We start from the raw sequence: 20,380 nt of genomic DNA, 5'->3' as shown, positions 1-20,380 counted from the left end.
GTGTTCGATGTCATTTTAAACGCAAGAATTTCATTAATCCCTTTTAATCAAAAAAGATCAAACAAAATATAAAAGCTTTAGTTTTTATTTTATGGCAATTTAAAGTCATATATTATTATAAATAACGAAAAAATTCCCGATGCCGCAGATTCCGAAATTTCTTACACGAGACTTCATTTATAATATTCACGAATATATGTCAAAAAATAAAATGCATTTTTTATTCATTTGAAAGTAATTTTAATAGAATAATGAGAATTTTGCGATTAAAATAATACCAAACACGATATAAATCGCATAAATTTAATTAAATATATAATTATAATGAAATATTTATTATCAGATTAATTAAAAATTACCCGATTTACGTCATGTTTGATATCATTTTAATCGCCAAAATCTCATTAATTCATTAAAATTACTTTCAAACCGATAAAATTAAAAATAAAAGTTTCAATTTTTATTTTATAAGATGTTTACATTTTCGTGAATTGCGAATGGATAGAGGAAGCGAAGAAACCGATTGTAAGAGACTTCGGAACTCTTTGATGATAGGTCATCTCGCTCGCTCTCTACTCATGGTCTTACTTTCTTTGTCACACTTGACAATCGTGATAGATAGCTCGGAAAGATAAGCGGACCCAAGAATCGAGAGCGAGCGAAACAGTAACAAGAACGAGCGAGACAATAATAGGAGCGAGCGAGACAGTAATAGGAGCGAGCGAGACAGTAATAGGTGCGAGCGAGAGGAAAATAATAGCGCGCAAGAAAAATCCGATTCTCGAGCTCGAGTCTCGTTGCTCGTGCTATTTCTATCTCGTTCGCTCTTATTGTTATTTTACTTGTCCTTCTCGCTTCCTCACGTAACTTTCGCATTGCTTTTATACATACATACGTACATACATACGTATATACCACACACACACACACACGCGCGCGCGCGCGCGCGTGTATATATATACATATATATATATATATATATACATCTTTATTATTTAGAACTTTTATTCTTAAGAAATGTGTAGGATCTATATTGAAAATAATATCAAACTTTCTCTCTCTTTAAATATATAAATTATTTATTAATAGTCTGGTAAAAAATATCTTATTTTCAAGTATAGTCATATTATGAATAAATTTCTATATATTGTATATAGCTATTTTTAGTATAAATCTCGATATATATATATATATATATATATATATATATATATATATATATATATATATATGGAGAAAGAGAGACCACAAATCTTATTTACATTAAAGATGTATACATAACTTGTCTTGCATTCATATTTTTGCAGTCATATTGCCGGCACTTTGTGCATATAGCACGGAACAGAACCACAAATCGTGGACATAGCATGTTACCCTTTGAAAAGTTTCATGGACATGGCTATGTAGTTCAATGTCCACGTTTTATGGACATAGAGGCGCTTCAAATACGGGTTCCACCTAAATCAGGGGCATGGCCGCTCTCAGGCTTCTCTCTGGTCCTGACAGAGAGAAGACTGAGAGATGTCATGGCCTGTTTTTAGGTGATCCTGAAAGCGATACTCCCTCTATGGACATTGAAAACGTGGACATGAACTACAAAGCCAATGTCCATGAATGTTTTCAGAGGGTAATATATAATGTGCACAATTTCTGGTTTTGTTCCGTGCTATGTGCACGAAATGCCGGTAGCACCAGAGTATAACAATCATTATTTTGAAAATAATATATAAATATGATAAATAATAATTTTTATAAAAATAATTTTTGTAAATTACTAATTAAAAAATTAAATTACTAATTTTTATAAATTACTTACCTATATGTGTATGTATGTGCGCCCATACGTTGTCCAAATGATTTTAAATATAAGAATAGACTATATGAATATCGGCGTATGTTACCGCCGGCATAGTTCTCACGTTCATGAGAGTACTGAAACCTCCTCAGCTGGCAAATGCCTTCGTTAAGGTGGAGATACAGAGGAGGAAAAATTGAGGAGGAAATATTATTTATTTTTTTTTATTTTTTTAATAGGGTTTTTAAACAGAGAATATAATACATATAAAAAATATATATTACATAATTATAATATATACAACGTAAATTATAATTAATTTGCAATTACATAAAAAACACATTACAAAATATTAAATTATGTAATATAAAAATAATTACATTACAAATATATATATATTACAAAATTTAATGCAGAATATATAAAATACAATGCATTAGAAATATGTATTACAAAATATAATACAAATTTAATATAAACTATAATTTTAAACTTAATACAAAATAAAATTTATTACACGAAAGTGTCCAAAGTATACGTATAATATAAAATTTACTAAAAATTTTTACATAGACCAGACAAGACTGATTAGTGATGATTAATTACGCGATATTTATTATTAATAATCGACATAGAATAATAGAATTTAATTAGTTTTATATAAATAACGTATAAACGTAAATAATCAAGATCAAAAGAGTCATTAATAAAATTATTGATCATTTCTTCGATTGTAGAACAAAGTATTTGCATTATTGACGCATTTCGTGCAGACCATGAAAAGAAATATTTAAAACGTGTAAAGATAGAACAAGCTTTGATGTAAATCAAAGATTAAATTACAAAATAAATTGCGATTTAAAATTCGCGAGAAAACGCGACGAATAAATAAATCGACAATAATCGAATATTCAATTGCGAGATACGCATAATTTTTATAATATAATAATCGAATCAATAAACACGAGTGCGATATAATTATTATCACACAAATGTTGACAGACGAAGATATTTTAGCAAACATTTGTGGTCCGTATTGTTTATGAACATAAAATTCACTGTCCGATGTATTTGCGATTAATAGATACGCGACTTTATACGAATTTCACGATTGTGAATAAAATACATATCCTATTTCGCGCATGATTAGCTGAATAAGAAGAAATGAGCTCTATAAGCTTTAAAATATAATTAAAAATCGCGTTGTGGCCACGTTTAATAGAAAATAACGGAACGAATGATTTTCATTAATATAGTTATCGATCATCTTTTAAATTATAGAAGAAAATATTTGCACTACCAGCATTTTGCACGAACTATTAAAAACAATATTCAAAGATGTGGAAAGATAAACAAAGCTTCAATGTATAAGTCAACGATTAAATTAAAAGATAAACCGCGATTTAAAATTCACGAGAAAACGCGACGAATAAATAAACGATAATATGCGGAATATTTGATCGCGATACGTATAATTTTTATAATATAATAATCGAAGCTCTCAATAGACACGAACGCGATATAATTATTATCACGTAAGTATAAAAAATCAAAAATATTTCAACAATTATTTGAGGTCTGTAATGTTTGTGAATATACAATTCACCGACCGATTTACTTGCAAATTTTTATAAGATAAATCGCGATAAACCGCGACGAATAAATAAATCGATAATATTCAAAATATTCAATTGCAGATACGCGAGTGACATACTGGTAATATCCGATAAAAAGAGGAGCGATCTTAAAAATGGAGAACGATTAACATCTTGTTTCTACATCAGATTTCGCAAGATCAATCTGCGAAGAAAAGTTAAGTGATCCATTGAACGTCGGGAATTTCACTGTAGGAGGGAACGAATCCTGGATCTTCCGGACTATTCCCGATAGCAATGATGTCAGTATTAAATCAAAGACAATTATCCCTCGTCATTATTTTCAATTCGCGAAATTGATATTCACGTCAGAAAACATGTTCTTCCATTACTAAGAAATATATTTCTTTATTGAAAATTAAATGGATATAACCTTTGTTATTGAAATGTGATTACGAACAATTATATTTATAAATAATAAAATACATGCATTATTGGAGTTTATGTTAAATGTGCGAACACATAATTTGGGGTACCGTCGCGCGCGAGACGAATCGAACCCGATAACAGCAAGATTTAAAAAATTTCAATTCGAATAGTGTTCAAAATAAAATAAATGAAATAATTTTAAATATATAATTAATTCTAGATTAATTTTCTAGATTCTTATTCTTGTAACGTTTAAATTAATAATTTTTTTTCTTTTAATCAATATCTTACTGATATAGAGATACCCATTCGATTCGTCTCTAAATTTTTAAGTATTCGCACATTTTATGTAACATTCATGTATAATTTCGCGTATATATATATATATATATATATATAATATATTATATTAACAAAAATTATAAAAATATTTTGGATACGTTAATTTGTGCATGTATTTTAAATAATTTTTTCAAATTAATTAATAATTAATAAAATATATTCGTTCGTAATCATTTTTATCATAAAAATTAATAAAAATTAATTAAATTATGAAATTATTTAAAAAATTAAAATTTATACACAACGCTATATCCATATTTAATCTACTATTAAATCTTTCTGGCGTTATATAGACAATAATGATACCAATCCTAATAATGAAGAACATTTTTTAACGAAGAAAAGAAAAGATACATTTCTCTCATCCAAATATATATTATTTAAATTAATTCGACGTTAAAGAAGCGTATCGTCGTTGAATTACTACCGAAATCATTGCTTTCGGAAATTGCCAGGAAAACCTGGGATTAGTTCCAATCTTACAATAAAAATTCCCAATTTTTAACAGGCCACCGAACTAGACGTCGCGAATGGATCTCACAAGAACCGGTGAGAAATAATTCTCCATGATGAAAATCGTTTCGACTTTTCGGCGGTACGAGCCACGCAATTTTTATTAACGTTTATTTAACGGAAGAAACAACGATAACTCTTTTATTAAAACGAAAATCTCGTCTAAGAAAGCGAAAAGAACGCGGGAAAAACACGATGATTTCGCAACCGTAATTTATTAATTTATTTATGAATATTTTCCGATACGAAATTCGTAAGTATAAATATAACTGAAAAAACAAAATTATTAAATTCATAATAATTAACTCGCGATTCTATAATATCGAAAGTGATCGTTAAATTTTGTGAAGCTAATATTTAATCGTTGACTTATCACATCGAATCTTCACACTCTTATTCGATAATTCTTTATATTTAATTAGCAATATTTAGGAATATTAGGAATATATCTGACGAGACGGACAGCGATAAAAATCTTTTGTTAAAACGATAATTTTGTATAAGAACTTATATTAAAAATTTTATATTTGATCGCGCGATGTATATACTTCATATGTATACCTATACATTAGACGGCTCTCCCGGTTTCGGTACGAGCAAAAATCCCATTTCACTTATGAGAATCAACTTCGAGCCAACCGGTCGGGATTGCAACGATACAACGAGCAAGGACTAAGCCCAAACCGGAAAGAAGACGAAACGATTGACGGAAATAGAGGAAAATGAAGTTCACCAACTCTTTTTCGCGCATAATTATCCTATCTCGTATCGAACCTGGACCCGCTAAGCACGATTTCAGGTGCTCCGCCCGGACATATTATGCCTCCCGCGGTTGCTATATGCTACACCAGGTTAGTAGACGGCAAAAGAAGAGGATACCCACATTTTTTAAATGCTTACATTCAGCAATTTAGAAAATGGGGAGGCAACTCCTTTTACCGAGCGAAAATCGTGCCTAGGGGAATCCACTCGACTCCTCGACAGGGTTAACACACGCAGTGCGTGTGGCTGTAGACGAGCAAAGAGAAGGGACTCATTGACGACCATTCCGAGCAATCGATCGAGTTCTAACTAATTCGGTCCGAATCACTTGACGAAGCACGAAGCAAGAGTGTACGTTGCATAGCAACGTGTGCAAACTCGAAACATCCCAGTTAGTTGGCATCGGAAGTAGAGACTCGTGACAATATAAGGAAATTGGGATTTTTATACGAAAAGTCCAACGCGGAAGCGCGAAAACGCGACGACGCGAGAATACTACAACGGGGAAACGCGGTAATGCCGCCGTCCGCGACATGTCGACGGCACCGACGATGGAAAGTCGATAACGCAATGTAATTCTTTTATTAAAACGACAATCTCGTCTAAGAAGAACGCGAAAAAAGAACGTGGGAAAAACACGGTGTTTTTCGCAACCGTAATTTATTAATTTATTTATGAATATTTTCCGATACGAAATTCGTAAATACAAATATAACTGAAAAGCAAATTATTAAATTCATAATAATTAACTCGCGATCCTATAATAGCGAAGGTGATCGTTAAATTTTATGAAGCTAATATCTAATCATTGACTTATCACATCGAATCTTCACACTCTTATTCGATAATTCTTTATATTTAATTAGCAATATTTAGGAATATTATCTGACGAGAGGGACAGCGATAACATTCTTTGTTAAAACGGTAATCTTTTATAAGGCCGCGAAAAGAACGCGAAAAGAACCCAGAAAGAACGCGAAAAGAACCCGGAAAGAACGCGAAAAGAATGCGGAAAAAACGCGGAAAGAACACGGAAAGAACACGGTATTTTCGCAATCATAATTTAATAATTTATTTTAAGAATATTCAGCTCCGCGCGATATGGAATTCATAAATAGATAAATCTAACGGAAAGCATATCATTAAATTTATAATAATTGACTCGCGATTTTATAACAAAGGCGTCTGTCGAATTTTATAACGCTTATATTTAATCATTAATTTAGCATCGAATTTTTACATTTTATATGAAAATTTTCCGAATTTATTAATGACTCTGATATGAAAATATAAATTGTTACTCTTTTATAAATATTTAAAAAATATATACTATAGAAATAAATATGTTAATTTAATGAATTACTATTATATAATCATTATACGTATACTTTCGATAATTTTTCGTGTAATTTACATAAGAATGAATTTACGTAATTTACAATCTTCTTAAACATTTATAATTTTGCAATTTCTTGTAGTATTCCTGAAAATAATTTTAATAATTTAAATTAATAATATAAATATTTTCATTTTTAAAGCATTTTTAAAAATAAATTTAATTCAATTTTTTAAACTGAAATAAAGCCAAATTACAAATTTCTCTATATTATATTAGACTGCTAACACGGCCATATCTCATATGATAAAATGTAAAACAAAAGCAACCATTTATAACTGGACAGAATTTATACCGGGTATCACAAAATTTAACATAACATAACTATCGCTTTCGAAAGATGCAATTGTAATTTATATGAGTATCTCTTGTATATTTAATAATTGCTGGTTATTGCTTATATTTATTTAAATACTATATTTTAATATTTTGTAACTACTTATGTTCATTTTAATCACTATCTCATAGAAGTTTATATTTATTTTAATAAATGCCGGCAAAAATTGAAGTACGACATAATATGTATATTAATCTAATCTGTATATGTATGTCCTGCCCAAATGTAAATGGTTATCCTGGTTTCAGCTGTTAGCAGCCTGGTATAATATATGAAATTCTTATAATATAAAAGTCTCTGTGCAGATTACCAATAAAAATTGATTGATATTATGATAATATATATAATTAATAAATTTTTTATAGTAATGCATAATTTAAAATAAAATATAAAATTAATATGTGTATAACATTTATCATATTACATTTATCACATTACAAGTTATTTCATTAATTAATCATTTGGCTTTACATTAAGTTTAAAAACAATATCTACAACAAATGTTGTAATGGATGAGCTAATAAGAAATTAGAGTAAGATAAGTGAATAAGATAAATGCGCGTTATAAGCGAATAAATTAGCATTAGATGTAATTGATACAATTTTTAGTGTTCTTTATTTTTAATAAATTAGGTAAAATCTACAAAAATAATCTTTTCTCTATCTTTTTTCTTTATAATTGAAATACTGCAATATATTTTCGCAATGGATGCAATATATTTCGAACGAATTTATTAAAAGTTATTTAATTTAATCTATTCTAGCTCATCCATTTTAAGGCAACGGATTTATCTACAATCTGTATGAATCCGTTACTTTAAAATTAAATAAAAGTTTTTATCACTTACCGGAGCATTGATGTGCCACAGCGGAGTTGTCATTATCGAAGCTACGTTGTCTGTAACATACAAATATAAAATTCATTTATAACAAAGCTCAAAATACAATCAATATTTCAAAAAATTATTATTGTGCGGAATTTCATATCCGGTGTGTAAAATAATAAGCAGATATAAACACGTAAAAAGATTTTATAAATTTTAAAATTACTTTTTAAATAGAAATTTTTATATATGATTTTTATAAAAATCTTTCTCTCTAATTTTCTCTTTAATTCCTTTAAATTATAAGAACGAGAATTATATTCACCATCAGGTTGCTTCGCCGATGCAAGATGCCTCTCCCAGGCCTCCTCCTCCTCTCACAGTAGTTTTTGTTGGTCTGTAACATACAAAGAAGATTCAAATTGTAGTCACGGTCAAAAAATTATTATTATATGCATTTAATTTTGTGTACGATTTATAACAATTGATATACAAATAATAAATATTCACCATCAGGTTGCTTCGCCGATGCAAGATGCCTCTCCCAGGCCTCCTCCTCCTCTCACAATAGTTTTTGCTGGTCTGTAACATACAAAGAAGATTCAAATTGTAGTCACGGTCAAAAAATTATTATTATATGCATTTAATTTTATATCCGACGCACATAAATAATAAGCAGATAAACAATTTTATAAATTTTGAAAAAAATTCTACTAATAAGTAATAATTTAATAATTCTATCAAAAGCTATTCGAACGTAGAAACTTTTAAATTACAGTTTTTATGTAAAAATTTCTCTCTTTTTCTCTTGTTTAAGTCATATAAATAAAAAATCAAATTACGCAATTAATTACTTAATTTAAATCGCGCGTACGCAATTAATAAATAATTATATATAAGCGATAATTTATTTACCATAGAGTTGCTTCACAGGTGCCTCTCCCAGGCCTCCTTCTCCTCTCATGTTGTTGACGCGCGATACTTTCAACGGCACTCCCGCACTCACGAGCGATATTTTTATATCGCTATTTCCGCTATTTTACGCGCGATACTTAACGGTGTTCGCACTATTTCGGTACGATAAACAATTTTCTATTTGATCGCGCGATGTATATACTTAATATGTATACCTTGAACGGCACTCCCGGTTTCGGTACGAGCGAAAATCCCATTTCACTTATGAGAATCAACTTCGAGCCAACCGGTCGGGATTGCAACGATACAACGAGCAAGGACTAAACCCAAACCGGAAAGAAGACGAAACGATTGACGGAAATAGAGGAAAATGAAGTTCACCAACTCTTTTTCGCGCATAATTATCCTATCTCGTATCGAACCTGGACCCGCTAAGCACGATTTCAGGTGCTCCGCCCGGACATATTATGCCTCTCGCGGTTGCTATATGCTACACCAGGCTAGTAGACGGCAAAAGAAGAGGATACCCACATTTTTTAAATGCTAACATTTAACAATTTAGAAAATGGGGAGGCAACCCCTTTTACCGAGCGAAAATCGTGCCTAGGGGAATCCACTCGACTCCTCGACAGGGTTAACACACGCAGTGCGTGTGGCTGTAGACGAGCAAAGAAAAGGGACCCATTGACGACCATTCCGAGCAATCGATCGAGTTCTAACTAATTCGGGCCGAATCACGAAGCAAGAGTGTACGTTGCATAGCAACGTGTGCAAACTCGAAACATCCCAGTTAGTTGGCATCGGAAGTAGAGACTTGTGACAATAAATGAAATTGGGATTTTATATGAAAAGTCCAAAAGTTCCGCGAAAACGCGACGACGCGAGAATACTACAACGCGAAAACGCGGTAACGAAGCGCTTGCCGTCCGCGGCACGTTGACGGCACCGACGACGCGAAAGGGTACTTAGCTTCCCATTCAGGCACCTTAAGATTTATCATAAATAGAAAAATTTAGGATAAACTTCAAGGCACCATCCAAGTACTAAGCCCTCCCACCGCGACAAGGTGTACCCCATGGGAGGGTTATATTATATATAATTTTATATATAATATAATACATAATTTGAAATTTATTTTGTAATATAGTACATAAATTTAAATTTGCAAATATAAACGATAAATAAAAATATAAAGGATAAGAGAACATCTATTATACAAAGCAATGTTCAAAATAATTGATTTTAAACCTAATTATTGCGCGCAATTAATTTTTACATTTTTACTTTTAAATAGATATATTTTAATATTATAAACTGCGTAATTACAAAATAATTTATATTTCTTAGATATAAACTTTTAAAAATATGATAAATAAAAAAACTTCTATTTTTTTATATATGAAATATTTAAATAAATATATTAATTTGAAATGTTTTATAAAACATAAAAGTATCTGAAAATATTAATTAATAAAAAATTTTATAAATGTTTTAATTATTTTAAAATAAAATGGAATATTTTTTATAAGTATTGTATTATATATGTTACAATTTAAAATCACTATTAAATCACAATCAAAGAAATAAAACGAAACGAGAAATATGTATATTTTGAATATATATATTATTGATAAATAATTTATATATTGTTGTGTCCGCGGAACGCGGTATATATCGAACGCGATATATATCGAACGCGCGCGACACAATCGGCATACGCTGACGCTCGTGCACTCGTAAATAATAACGCGATTCGAGGTGCACAAGAATTTTAATAAATCGCGAGTAACATACAAGAAATCAGAATAATCGTAAAACGGATCACAAATAGACGCGCGTCCGCACAACTTGACAGCTGGGCTTAGACTCTCTGACAGTCGTTGTTTATAACAATATCTTGACAACGCGCGCGAAAACGATCTTCTTCGAAAGAATTCAACGGGTGACGAATACATTCAGCGGGACGGGACGCGGGGACGCAATAATATAATAAATAATGAATGTAATAAATAATTTATATTAATGACTTACATCATATCTTATTGATCCTTCCACTTCCAAAACCTCCTTCTTTCTTTTGCTTCCTTCTCTCTTTTCTCGTGGCACTTTAATCCTCGTTGCACTTACACTTATTCACGAAAAGTTCCTTGTTGCACTTGCAATTGTGTTTAGAGAAAGAATTTGGTAATATATGAAACGTCTCACATCACTACTTCACTGCTCAAGAGCCACTGAGCGAATGATTGTAAGTCAAGAACATTACCGCGGTACTGTTTATATCGCCAGGGTTGACCATGTAAAGAAAGAATTTGATAATATATGAAACGTCACTACTTTATTGCTCAAGGTTACTGTGCGAATGACCGTAAGTCAGAAACATTACCGCGGTACTGTTTATATCGCCAAGTTCAACTTATACTACGTTATTGTTATATATTCGTCGTTGAAATCTTCTATGAGTTATTGCCGATTAAGAAAATTTAAAGCATTGGTTGAAATTTATTTAATTCTAATAGATATCGTTAAGGAAATTATTATAATAAGCATTAATAATCGAAAGATCATAACAAAATTAATTCTTTTATCCCCTTTTATGTATCCCCTGTTTCAATTTTTATTCGCAGTAATTAATGATTGCGATGCGATAAAGATTTATCGTTGCGATACAGTTTCATGTCGTTTATTTGATAAGTTAATTAATTTTTAATTATTAATAATTATATCAAATCATGTTTCGATACTAATCGTAATCGTGTTTAGAAAAATATTCGACAATATGCGAAGCAAAATATGTAGTATAATTATAATATAATTTATAAATTGATGATGCTATCAACATCAAATAAATATATATTCGAATTTATTCAAATATTTTCAATAATACGGATAATTTGATGTTGCATGAGAGCATTATAACACACACGCTTGGACTTACAATAATATTATATATATGGAAAGAAAGAGAAAGAAAAGTTCGGAGAGTAAGATAATTTTTCGAAAAATGAAGATATTACAAGATATATTTTTCATTTTTCGAGACTTTTATTCAAGATTTATTCTCTATTGTGAGTGTTATAAATAACTTACACTTTTATAGTTTTGTTATAATTTTCATAATAACTTGATATACATAATAAATTGTTATATAGAATATATACATAGAATATTTTATTATATTACACGAAAATATCAGAAATGCGTACAATGTAAAATTTATTAGAAATTTTTAGATTGGCGTATATAGCTGATATAATCTATCGCAATCAAAAGAATCACTAGTAAATTTATCGATTATGTCTTTCAATTAAGAAAGAGTACCCGGAATTTTAATGTATTTTGTAAGGTTTTTTAAAAGAAATATTATCGCGAAAAGATAAACTAAGTTTCGATGTTACCCAATGATTAAATGAGAAAAAAAATCGCGATTTAAATTTCACGAATATACATGACAAATAAATAAATTGACAGTAATAGTAATATTTAATTACAATCCGTGTAATTTTTATAATAATCGCAACACAACGTGCGCACACGCAATATAATTATTATCGTTTTATATGATAATAAAAAAGTATCAAGTAATTAATTTTTCTGTTGCATTTAACAGTTAACACTTAGCAATAAAACGATAATTTATTTTATTGTGATTTTTATAAGAATAATTATTTCTTTAATGATACTTAAAGATTAATGTATTTTATTCGATGTTTCATCATTCAACTCTTTGACAATCTAAATACAATTCAAATTATTATTAATTTTAATTCTTGTCACACACTTCTATTTTTAAATCAATATGTCAAAAATTAAATTCAAATATAATCAATTAATATTCTTATAGATCTATTCTTTATAAAACTCAAAATAATTTATTTTGTAAAACTAATTATTACGCGCAATCAATTTTTTTATCTTTTAAGAGAGATTTATCTCTGATATTAATACTTTAAATGTAAAACTAGCAAAAAAATGTTTCTCTATTATAAATTTTTGAAAAATATAATTATATAAAGAAAGTATGTTAATTTTCATATATGAAATATTTAAATAATTATATTATTTTAAAAATATTTTATAAAATATTAAAATATTTATATATAAAAATATTAATTAATAACAAAAATATTATAAATGCTTTATTATAGATACTTTAAATGTGTTAAAATAAAACCTGGAATATTTTATACATGCATTATATTACGTGATTTTTAGAGCGAATTATATATACCATTGAGAAAATGAAAAAATAATAAGCAATATGTCTATTTTCAAATTAATATATATTGTTGCGTCCGCGGAACGATATGTATCGAACGCGCGCGACACAATTGATCGGCACACGCTCGCACTCGCGCACTCGAAAATAATAATACGGTTCTTTGATACACAAGAACCACGAAACATAGAACCACGAGAAACATACAAGAACTCAGATAATTCGTAAAACGAAACACAGATTTTAACGCGCGACCGCTCAGCTTGACAGCTGGGCTCAGACTCAGCTGACCGTCGTTGATGTTAAACAACCTCTTAACAACGCGCGCGGAGACGATCTTCTTCCATCGACGTACTTCCCGACAGAATAACGGATGGCGTATACATCCGCAGGAACGAGACGCGGGGACGCAACAATATAAATAATAAATAATTTTTATAAATTACTCACCGCATATCTCTCTGGCTGCTTCAGGCTCTCTCACTGTTCTCTGGCTGTCCGATACTTTTCCAGATATCCTTCTCCTTTCTTCATCCTTCGCTTGCACCTTCACAGCACTCATGTTCACTCGCGAACAAACAATTAATTATATTTAGTCATATGTAGAAACGAATGCGAGACACTTTGCACGGCACTCCCGATCACGGAATAATTACGACAGACGCACTTTAATATAGTGTATAAGGGATAGAGAAGTACGATTCGCTCGAAGTTTTTATGAAATCAAATTAAATACTAATTCATTACAAATGTTGTTTTCATTATTGATATATATATATATATATATATATATATATATATATATATATATATATATATATATGCAATACATGTTTATTAATACGAATTATAGGATCGAAAGTTTAATAAAATTGAAAGTCATGATACAATAATTGTTTAATTAATAATTAATTTAAGAATATACGACGTATTTCGCACTACGATCTTTACTGCTCGAGTGTTGCCGTGTGAATGATACCAAGACCGTATGACTAGCGCGCTATTGTTTACATCGTCAAGGCCGAACACCGTGTTATTGTCCGTTCGTCATATTAAAATATATTGTATTATATTATATTATATTTTATATTATAATATAATATAATATAAATATGTTAAAGTACGTAAAATATTTCGATGATGAACAGACAATAATACCGATCTTGGCGTAAACAATACATATTTATATTATATTATATTATATTATATTATATTATATTTTACGTATTTTGATACAGCAAATAATTTGTCGATATTGATCGCGATCGCGTCTAGAAAAGGATTTAACGGAGCGCCTTGTACTACTACTTTACTCTTTGAGTGTCGTCGCGCGAATAATAATAGAGCCGAGAAAATTAGTCCGAAAGACCGTGTTATTATTATTTTTTTATCGAAACATTTTTCAAGACTATGGCATATAAACATTAGCGCGCTATTGTTTACGCCGCCAAGATCGGTGTTATTGTCTTGTTCGTCATCGAAATATTTTACGTACTTTAACACACACACACACACGCACGCACACACACATGCACACACGCACACACACGCACACACACACGCACGCACACGCACGCACACGAACACGCACACACACACACACACACACACATGTATATATATATATACATATACATATGGAATATATTAAAGTATATAGAAGTACTTTAGATTATATAGATTTTTTAATTATATGATTATTTATTAAAAGATTATATGATGTATCATGGAGCCTTACATTATATTAATTGTTTAGATCCACGATTCAATTATTTTACGTCCTTATAATCCGAATTATATTTCAATGATTGAAAAATAAAACAATAAAACGTCGCAGACATATTATATTCGACTCTATAAATATCTATAAATATTAAAGAAATAATTTCTGCTCGTAAAAATCGATTTCATATCGAAATAATAATTTATTATTTTAGATTTCTGTTACTATATATATATATATATATATATATATATATATATATATATATATATATATATATGTATATATATATATATATATATATATGATTCTTATTATAATTAATTAAATGAATAAATTACGAAATATGCGATTCGAGAATTTTCGTCGCGGTATGTATTGCGACGTATTTTTCAATTTCAAAGAGTTTTCCTCGGATGGAAGAGAGAAATTTGGGGAACGGAAACGTCAAAAACGCGAGGCAGATAGAGAATACTCGCGCTCCGAGGAACAGGGATGGAGGGTGTTCTCGCGCGAGCCGCGGCGAAGCGGAGGCCGTTTCGATATCTCGAAGTGGGCGCCAGATACGGTCTTTTATGTATCAATTCGCGAGAGACGCGAAATTCGCGACAAACATGGGCCTTTTTCGCCACGGGCCGACTAGCTCGCCTAACGGTAGAGGGGTAGGGTTATGGGAAAGTTTGCTATAATCCTTGATTACGAGGATCCTCGAAAATGAAGAAATCAGGCAGGCGAGACAACAATTCAACAATCACAGCCGAAATTTAAAGAAATTACGCGAATTTATAATAATGGAAAATAACAGATTTATTAAATGAACATTAACAGAATTAATGAAAATTAAAGAAAAATTCCGTATTTAGAGAAAATCATAGAAAATTACAAACCGTAATAATAGGAATATCGAAAACGAAAAAAAAAGTAGTTAGACGGGAAACTTACATAAATTTACGAATGACGAAAATTAACCGGAGCGCGACAACGGTGATCAAAATACTCGACATTCGCAGAACCGTTTTTGCGGCTAGACTTCGCCGAACGGCGCCTCGCCGTAATATCGTATCTTCGCCTGGCCTTTTGCTAGCTGCGATAATTCCAATAATCAGCAATCGCGACCACGAGAATAATTTATTTGCAGGACTTACTTAGCAATCGGCGAAAACGAGAGAGCTCGTTTTCGGTGAGCACGGGCGTAGCGATCGATAATCGATCGCCGTCGGACGCTGATTCCGCCGCTCACAACTTAGAGATTCTTAAAGTTATCCCGACACGCTCGAATTTCTCGGATTTCAATGATCTCGCGATCTACCGCAATCTAATGCGCACCGCGACACACACATACACGACACACAAGCCAATGAGCGCGACAAAGACAACGATACGCTCGACCACATACACACGCACATAACACGATTCTCACTTGCACACGGAGTACTCACTCGATATTTGATTGCGGGGGTATTTTACGCGGTTTCCACGGTCTCGTTACGACTTTACGCATACCGTGAACGCCTATATTGCGCATCTACCGTGCACGCGGTCGATTGACGAGAACCGTTAACTTCGCGTGTTCCGACACCCCGAATCCCGGAGAAACGAACGGTCCCTTATTGTTTCCTGCCGCCGTTACGATCCTCGATATTCCGGATGTTTTGGCCGCCCGAACTTTACTAACACGAAATTTTAGGGCCGAGCCCTCACAAACGAGAACGCGAAAATGGCGACCACGGCAGAACCACTGGCTCGTGGACGATAACGCGTACGTGGCTTACAGACTTTAACAATGAATGGGCAACCTCACCGATACGTCCTGGTCCCCGGCCAAGGAGTAGTTCTCGGTGCCGTCGGCCCTGATAATTCGAAAATCAGAATTTCAGCGACCCTGCTGTCGGCGGTCTTCTTTTATGCCGATCGTTCGTCCTCCGTCCTCGGAGGGTAGCGCCGAGCGGGCCTTGCGATTCCGGTCCTTGACAGCCGTTTTGTTTTCCGCTGTTCCTCCTCTTTTCGCGGGGCGAATTCCACCCGCGACTCGGCTCTGTCCTGCTCCTCGGGCGCTATCTCCGCTCTCGAATCGGAGGTCGTAAATGTCGTACCGGTTGTCGCAAAAAGGATTCTTCTTCTGTCTCTTCCGGTTGTTTTCCGGCGGGTTGCCCGGCGTACAAAATAATACAAAAAAAAAAGAATTAGTAATGACGCAAAGTTATAACAATAGCTTGTCTCTCCGGAGATTTCGATACGGCTCTCGCAATCTTTTTCTGGCGCGGCCGCTCGGCTCGCGCCCCGTCAAGATTTCCGGGACGGATGGACGCGCGTTGGGACGTCAACGTCACACCATATAGATATTAATTATGTGTTATTTATAAAAGTTAATTAATTATATTGTTTTAATAAATAATTTTCCGATGTTAATCGCGATCGTATCTAGAAAAGAAATTTAACGGCGTATCACTATATTACTCGTTAGAAAATATTAGACAATAACATATGAAATTATATAAATCGTTTCACAATCGACATGCAGATATTACAATGCTATCTGTATCTCATTTATATAATTTCATATGTTATTGTCTAATATTTTCTCTAATGTGTTATATTAATTATTTTGTTTCAATTTTTGATCACGATAATGAATGATTGCGATTCGATAATGATTTATAGTTGCGATACAGTTTCATGTCGTGAATTAATTTTTAATTAATTAATTTATATTAATATTTAAAGTAAATTATGTTTTGATACTAATCGTAATCGTGTGCGTTTAGTAAAAAAATTACAATACAATACGAAACGTTTCTCACCACTACCTTATTACTCGAGAGTCACCGTGCGAATGATGACAAAGCCGAAACATAGCGCGCTACTGTTTATATTTTATATTGCCAAAGTCGAACACCGTGTTATCAATAATTCGTTGCCAAAATATTTTATATATTATAAAATGTACATCAACGCGGAATATTAAATTAATGAAGGATTTTAATTTATTGATTAAAATTGATTATTTATTAAACAATTTATCCTTTCATTATGCTAATTATTTGCATCTATAATTCGATTGATTTACTTCGTGTTCTCTCACAATCCAAATTACATTTAGATTGTCAAGTAGAACGATAAAGTAACACGGATGAAATATATTTGTGACTCTAAATGTTATAATAATAATTATTTTTTTTGTCCGTAAAAATCGCAACGATCGAAGTAATTATTTAATATTTTGGATTTCTATCATTTAATCGATTTTCGATTAAATTGTATATTGTTTAATAACAAGGATTGAGAAAATTAAAACATTGGTCGAAATATAGTTAATTCTAATATTAAAGCTTTAACATACCGCGCTACTGTTTATTTTTTGTATTGCCAAAGTCGAACACCGTGTATTTTCATTTCAGAAGTATTTTCATTAATTAATTAAAATTGATTATTTATTAAATAACTTGTCACGGAACCTTTCGTTATGCTAATTATTTAAATTTATTCGATTATTTTATTTTCAAAGTCAAATTCTATAATATTTAGTTTTGCATTTTAGAAGACTGACTTAGAGCGAGCTAAATAAATAAATAAATAAATGATGTTGAGAAGAAAAAGAACACACATAAATAAATAATAGCGTGGAAAGAGAGAACATACTAATATTTTTATAATATAATAAATAACATACTAATATTTTTATAATATAATAAATTATTATTAATTCAATTATTTATATTTTTATTTATATTATTTATATTATCAGAGAGACATATATGTTACCCTCTGAGAACATTCGTGGACATTGGCTTTGTAGTTCATGTTCACGTTTTTAATGTCCACAGAGGGAGTATCGCTTCCAGGGATCACCTAAAAGTGGGCCATGACATCTCTCAGTCTTCTCTCTGATCCTGATTGGTCAATCAAACGCTTCAAAGCATCCAGAGTGTCTTCCCGACCGCAGCCTTCATCTCCCAATGGCTGTGTTCCACTTAACGATCGCAACGCTCGCAGAATCATCTTATCCTTGTTGTTCGCTAAAAATTAAACAAAGACACATCATGTTTACGAGTGCCGCGATCATTAAGTGGAACGCAGCCAATACTGACTGCTACGTTGCACATGCGCAAAAAAATAAAGTGATCTGTAAACATCATGTCCGTCCGTCAGCTCACGATGAACTCGATGAAGCATGTTCGATACATTGCAGGGTTAATTTAAAGTTGAACGTGGTTGTTCCTTGCTAAAGAAGAAGAAAAAAGTTGAACGTATCATAAAATTATGTCGCAACAAACGAGTAAATATCGAAAATACAATATAATACATAATCTAAAATATAAAAAATAATATAAAATTCTTTTCTCTCATTCAAATATTATTAACTATTTATCATTTTTAGAATTGTGCACGCCACTTCCCAGGAATCTAACTAGTCGCATTAAAATCTGCGAAAACAGTGAGCAATATGTCATCAACTTCTTGCAAAATTTGCTGCCACCGTCTGATTGTAAATCTATTTCAGATGAAATGCGAAAGGTATGTTTGTAATAAGATAAGTGGAAGAGCAAATTGATTAACTAAAGTATTTTTCATGAAAATTTTCAGACTTTTATATTTAATAAGTTTAAAGTAAAACCCAAGCGAAAGAGAAATCGTGGTAAATTTTTATCAGCTAGGAAAAGATTACATATGGAATTGGGCAAAGTTGGTCACAAGAATCAAATAAAATATTCCAATCTTTTGCCTTTAAACCAATTGTGGTTGAGCTATATACAGAAAGTGCTCGGTGTTGAATCATTTACTAGCATACCTGAAAATTCCAATAATCCAAACTGGGAGAATGTAAATCAGCAATTGATAAAGGCCGATTTTCATGGTGCTAAAATTTCAATTGAAAAATCAAAATGCCCAACTTTAGTAGGACTTACAGGAATTGTTATACAAGACACAAAAAATACCTTTAGAATTTGCGGGCTGGACAATGTTATTCGAAGTAAGCAGCATGCCGAGTACACTTGCAGATATATGTGATTTTTCTATAGAAACATTCTATATATAATGCCTATTATAATATATAATCTCAGTTTCTTTTTTCTTTACTATTGCATACATATTAGTGCAACAAATTTATTTAAAAGTATAGTTTTTCTGTATTATCAATAATAATTTCTTAAATTTTATTTTCAGCAATACCAAAAGATGTAGTCAAAATTCATATTCATTTAGACAATGGTGTAATATTAAAAGCATTTGGACGACAACTCCGTATAAGACCTGTAGAACGAGCGGTTAAAAAGTTTAAAAATACAAGAATAGTTCAATTGTAATGTTGTAAATATTTATAATAACATATTAATAAATTCAATGTCCTCTATAGATATATAATTCGTAAATTAACAAGAACCTTCATAAAAAAACTATTTTGCAAAGTATTTAAAAGAGTATGACAAAAAATTGGCCTATAAATTATATATGTATAAAATTAACGACAATAATTCTTTTGCTCAAGATTGCTTAATTTCATGCAGATGTTTTAGAATTTATTATTTATTTC

General features: G+C 31.3%; 1 protein-coding gene and 2 long non-coding RNA genes across 3 annotated transcripts; 2 read left to right on the top strand and 1 right to left on the bottom strand.

Annotated features, from left to right (window-relative positions):
• The first annotated feature begins 3,501 nt into the window (after window positions 1–3,501).
• Window positions 3,502–5,513, top strand: LOC145976934 (uncharacterized). Its single transcript, XR_014440348.1, has 3 exons — window positions 3,502–3,607; window positions 4,670–4,756; window positions 5,247–5,513. It is a non-coding gene; the product is annotated as an uncharacterized LOC145976934 (long non-coding RNA).
• Window positions 5,514–7,862: 2,349 nt separating this feature from the next.
• LOC145977534 (uncharacterized) lies at window positions 7,863–8,559 on the bottom strand. The gene is made up of 3 exons (XR_014440542.1): window positions 8,504–8,559; window positions 8,319–8,390; window positions 7,863–8,067 (listed from the first exon to the last, which is right to left on the bottom strand). It is a non-coding gene; the product is annotated as an uncharacterized LOC145977534 (long non-coding RNA).
• A 10,395-nt stretch (window positions 8,560–18,954) lies between these two features.
• Window positions 18,955–20,202, top strand: Pop4 (ribonuclease P/MRP subunit POP4). Its single transcript, XM_083109529.1, has 4 exons — window positions 18,955–19,123; window positions 19,226–19,362; window positions 19,432–19,819; window positions 20,014–20,202. The coding sequence occupies exons 1-4, from the start codon at window positions 19,108–19,110 to the stop codon at window positions 20,151–20,153; spliced, it is 681 nt and encodes a 226-aa protein (XP_082965655.1). The 5' UTR covers window positions 18,955–19,107; the 3' UTR covers window positions 20,154–20,202.
• Window positions 20,203–20,380: the final 178 nt, after the last annotated feature.

This window comes from Camponotus vicinus, unplaced genomic scaffold (assembly GCF_025532165.1).
Source record: "Camponotus vicinus isolate PSW18456_S1 unplaced genomic scaffold, iyCamVici1.0 SCAF_9, whole genome shotgun sequence".
Classification (NCBI taxonomy): Eukaryota; Metazoa; Arthropoda; class Insecta; order Hymenoptera; family Formicidae; genus Camponotus; species Camponotus vicinus.
This window is presented reverse-complemented; position numbering and strand designations above follow the sequence as displayed.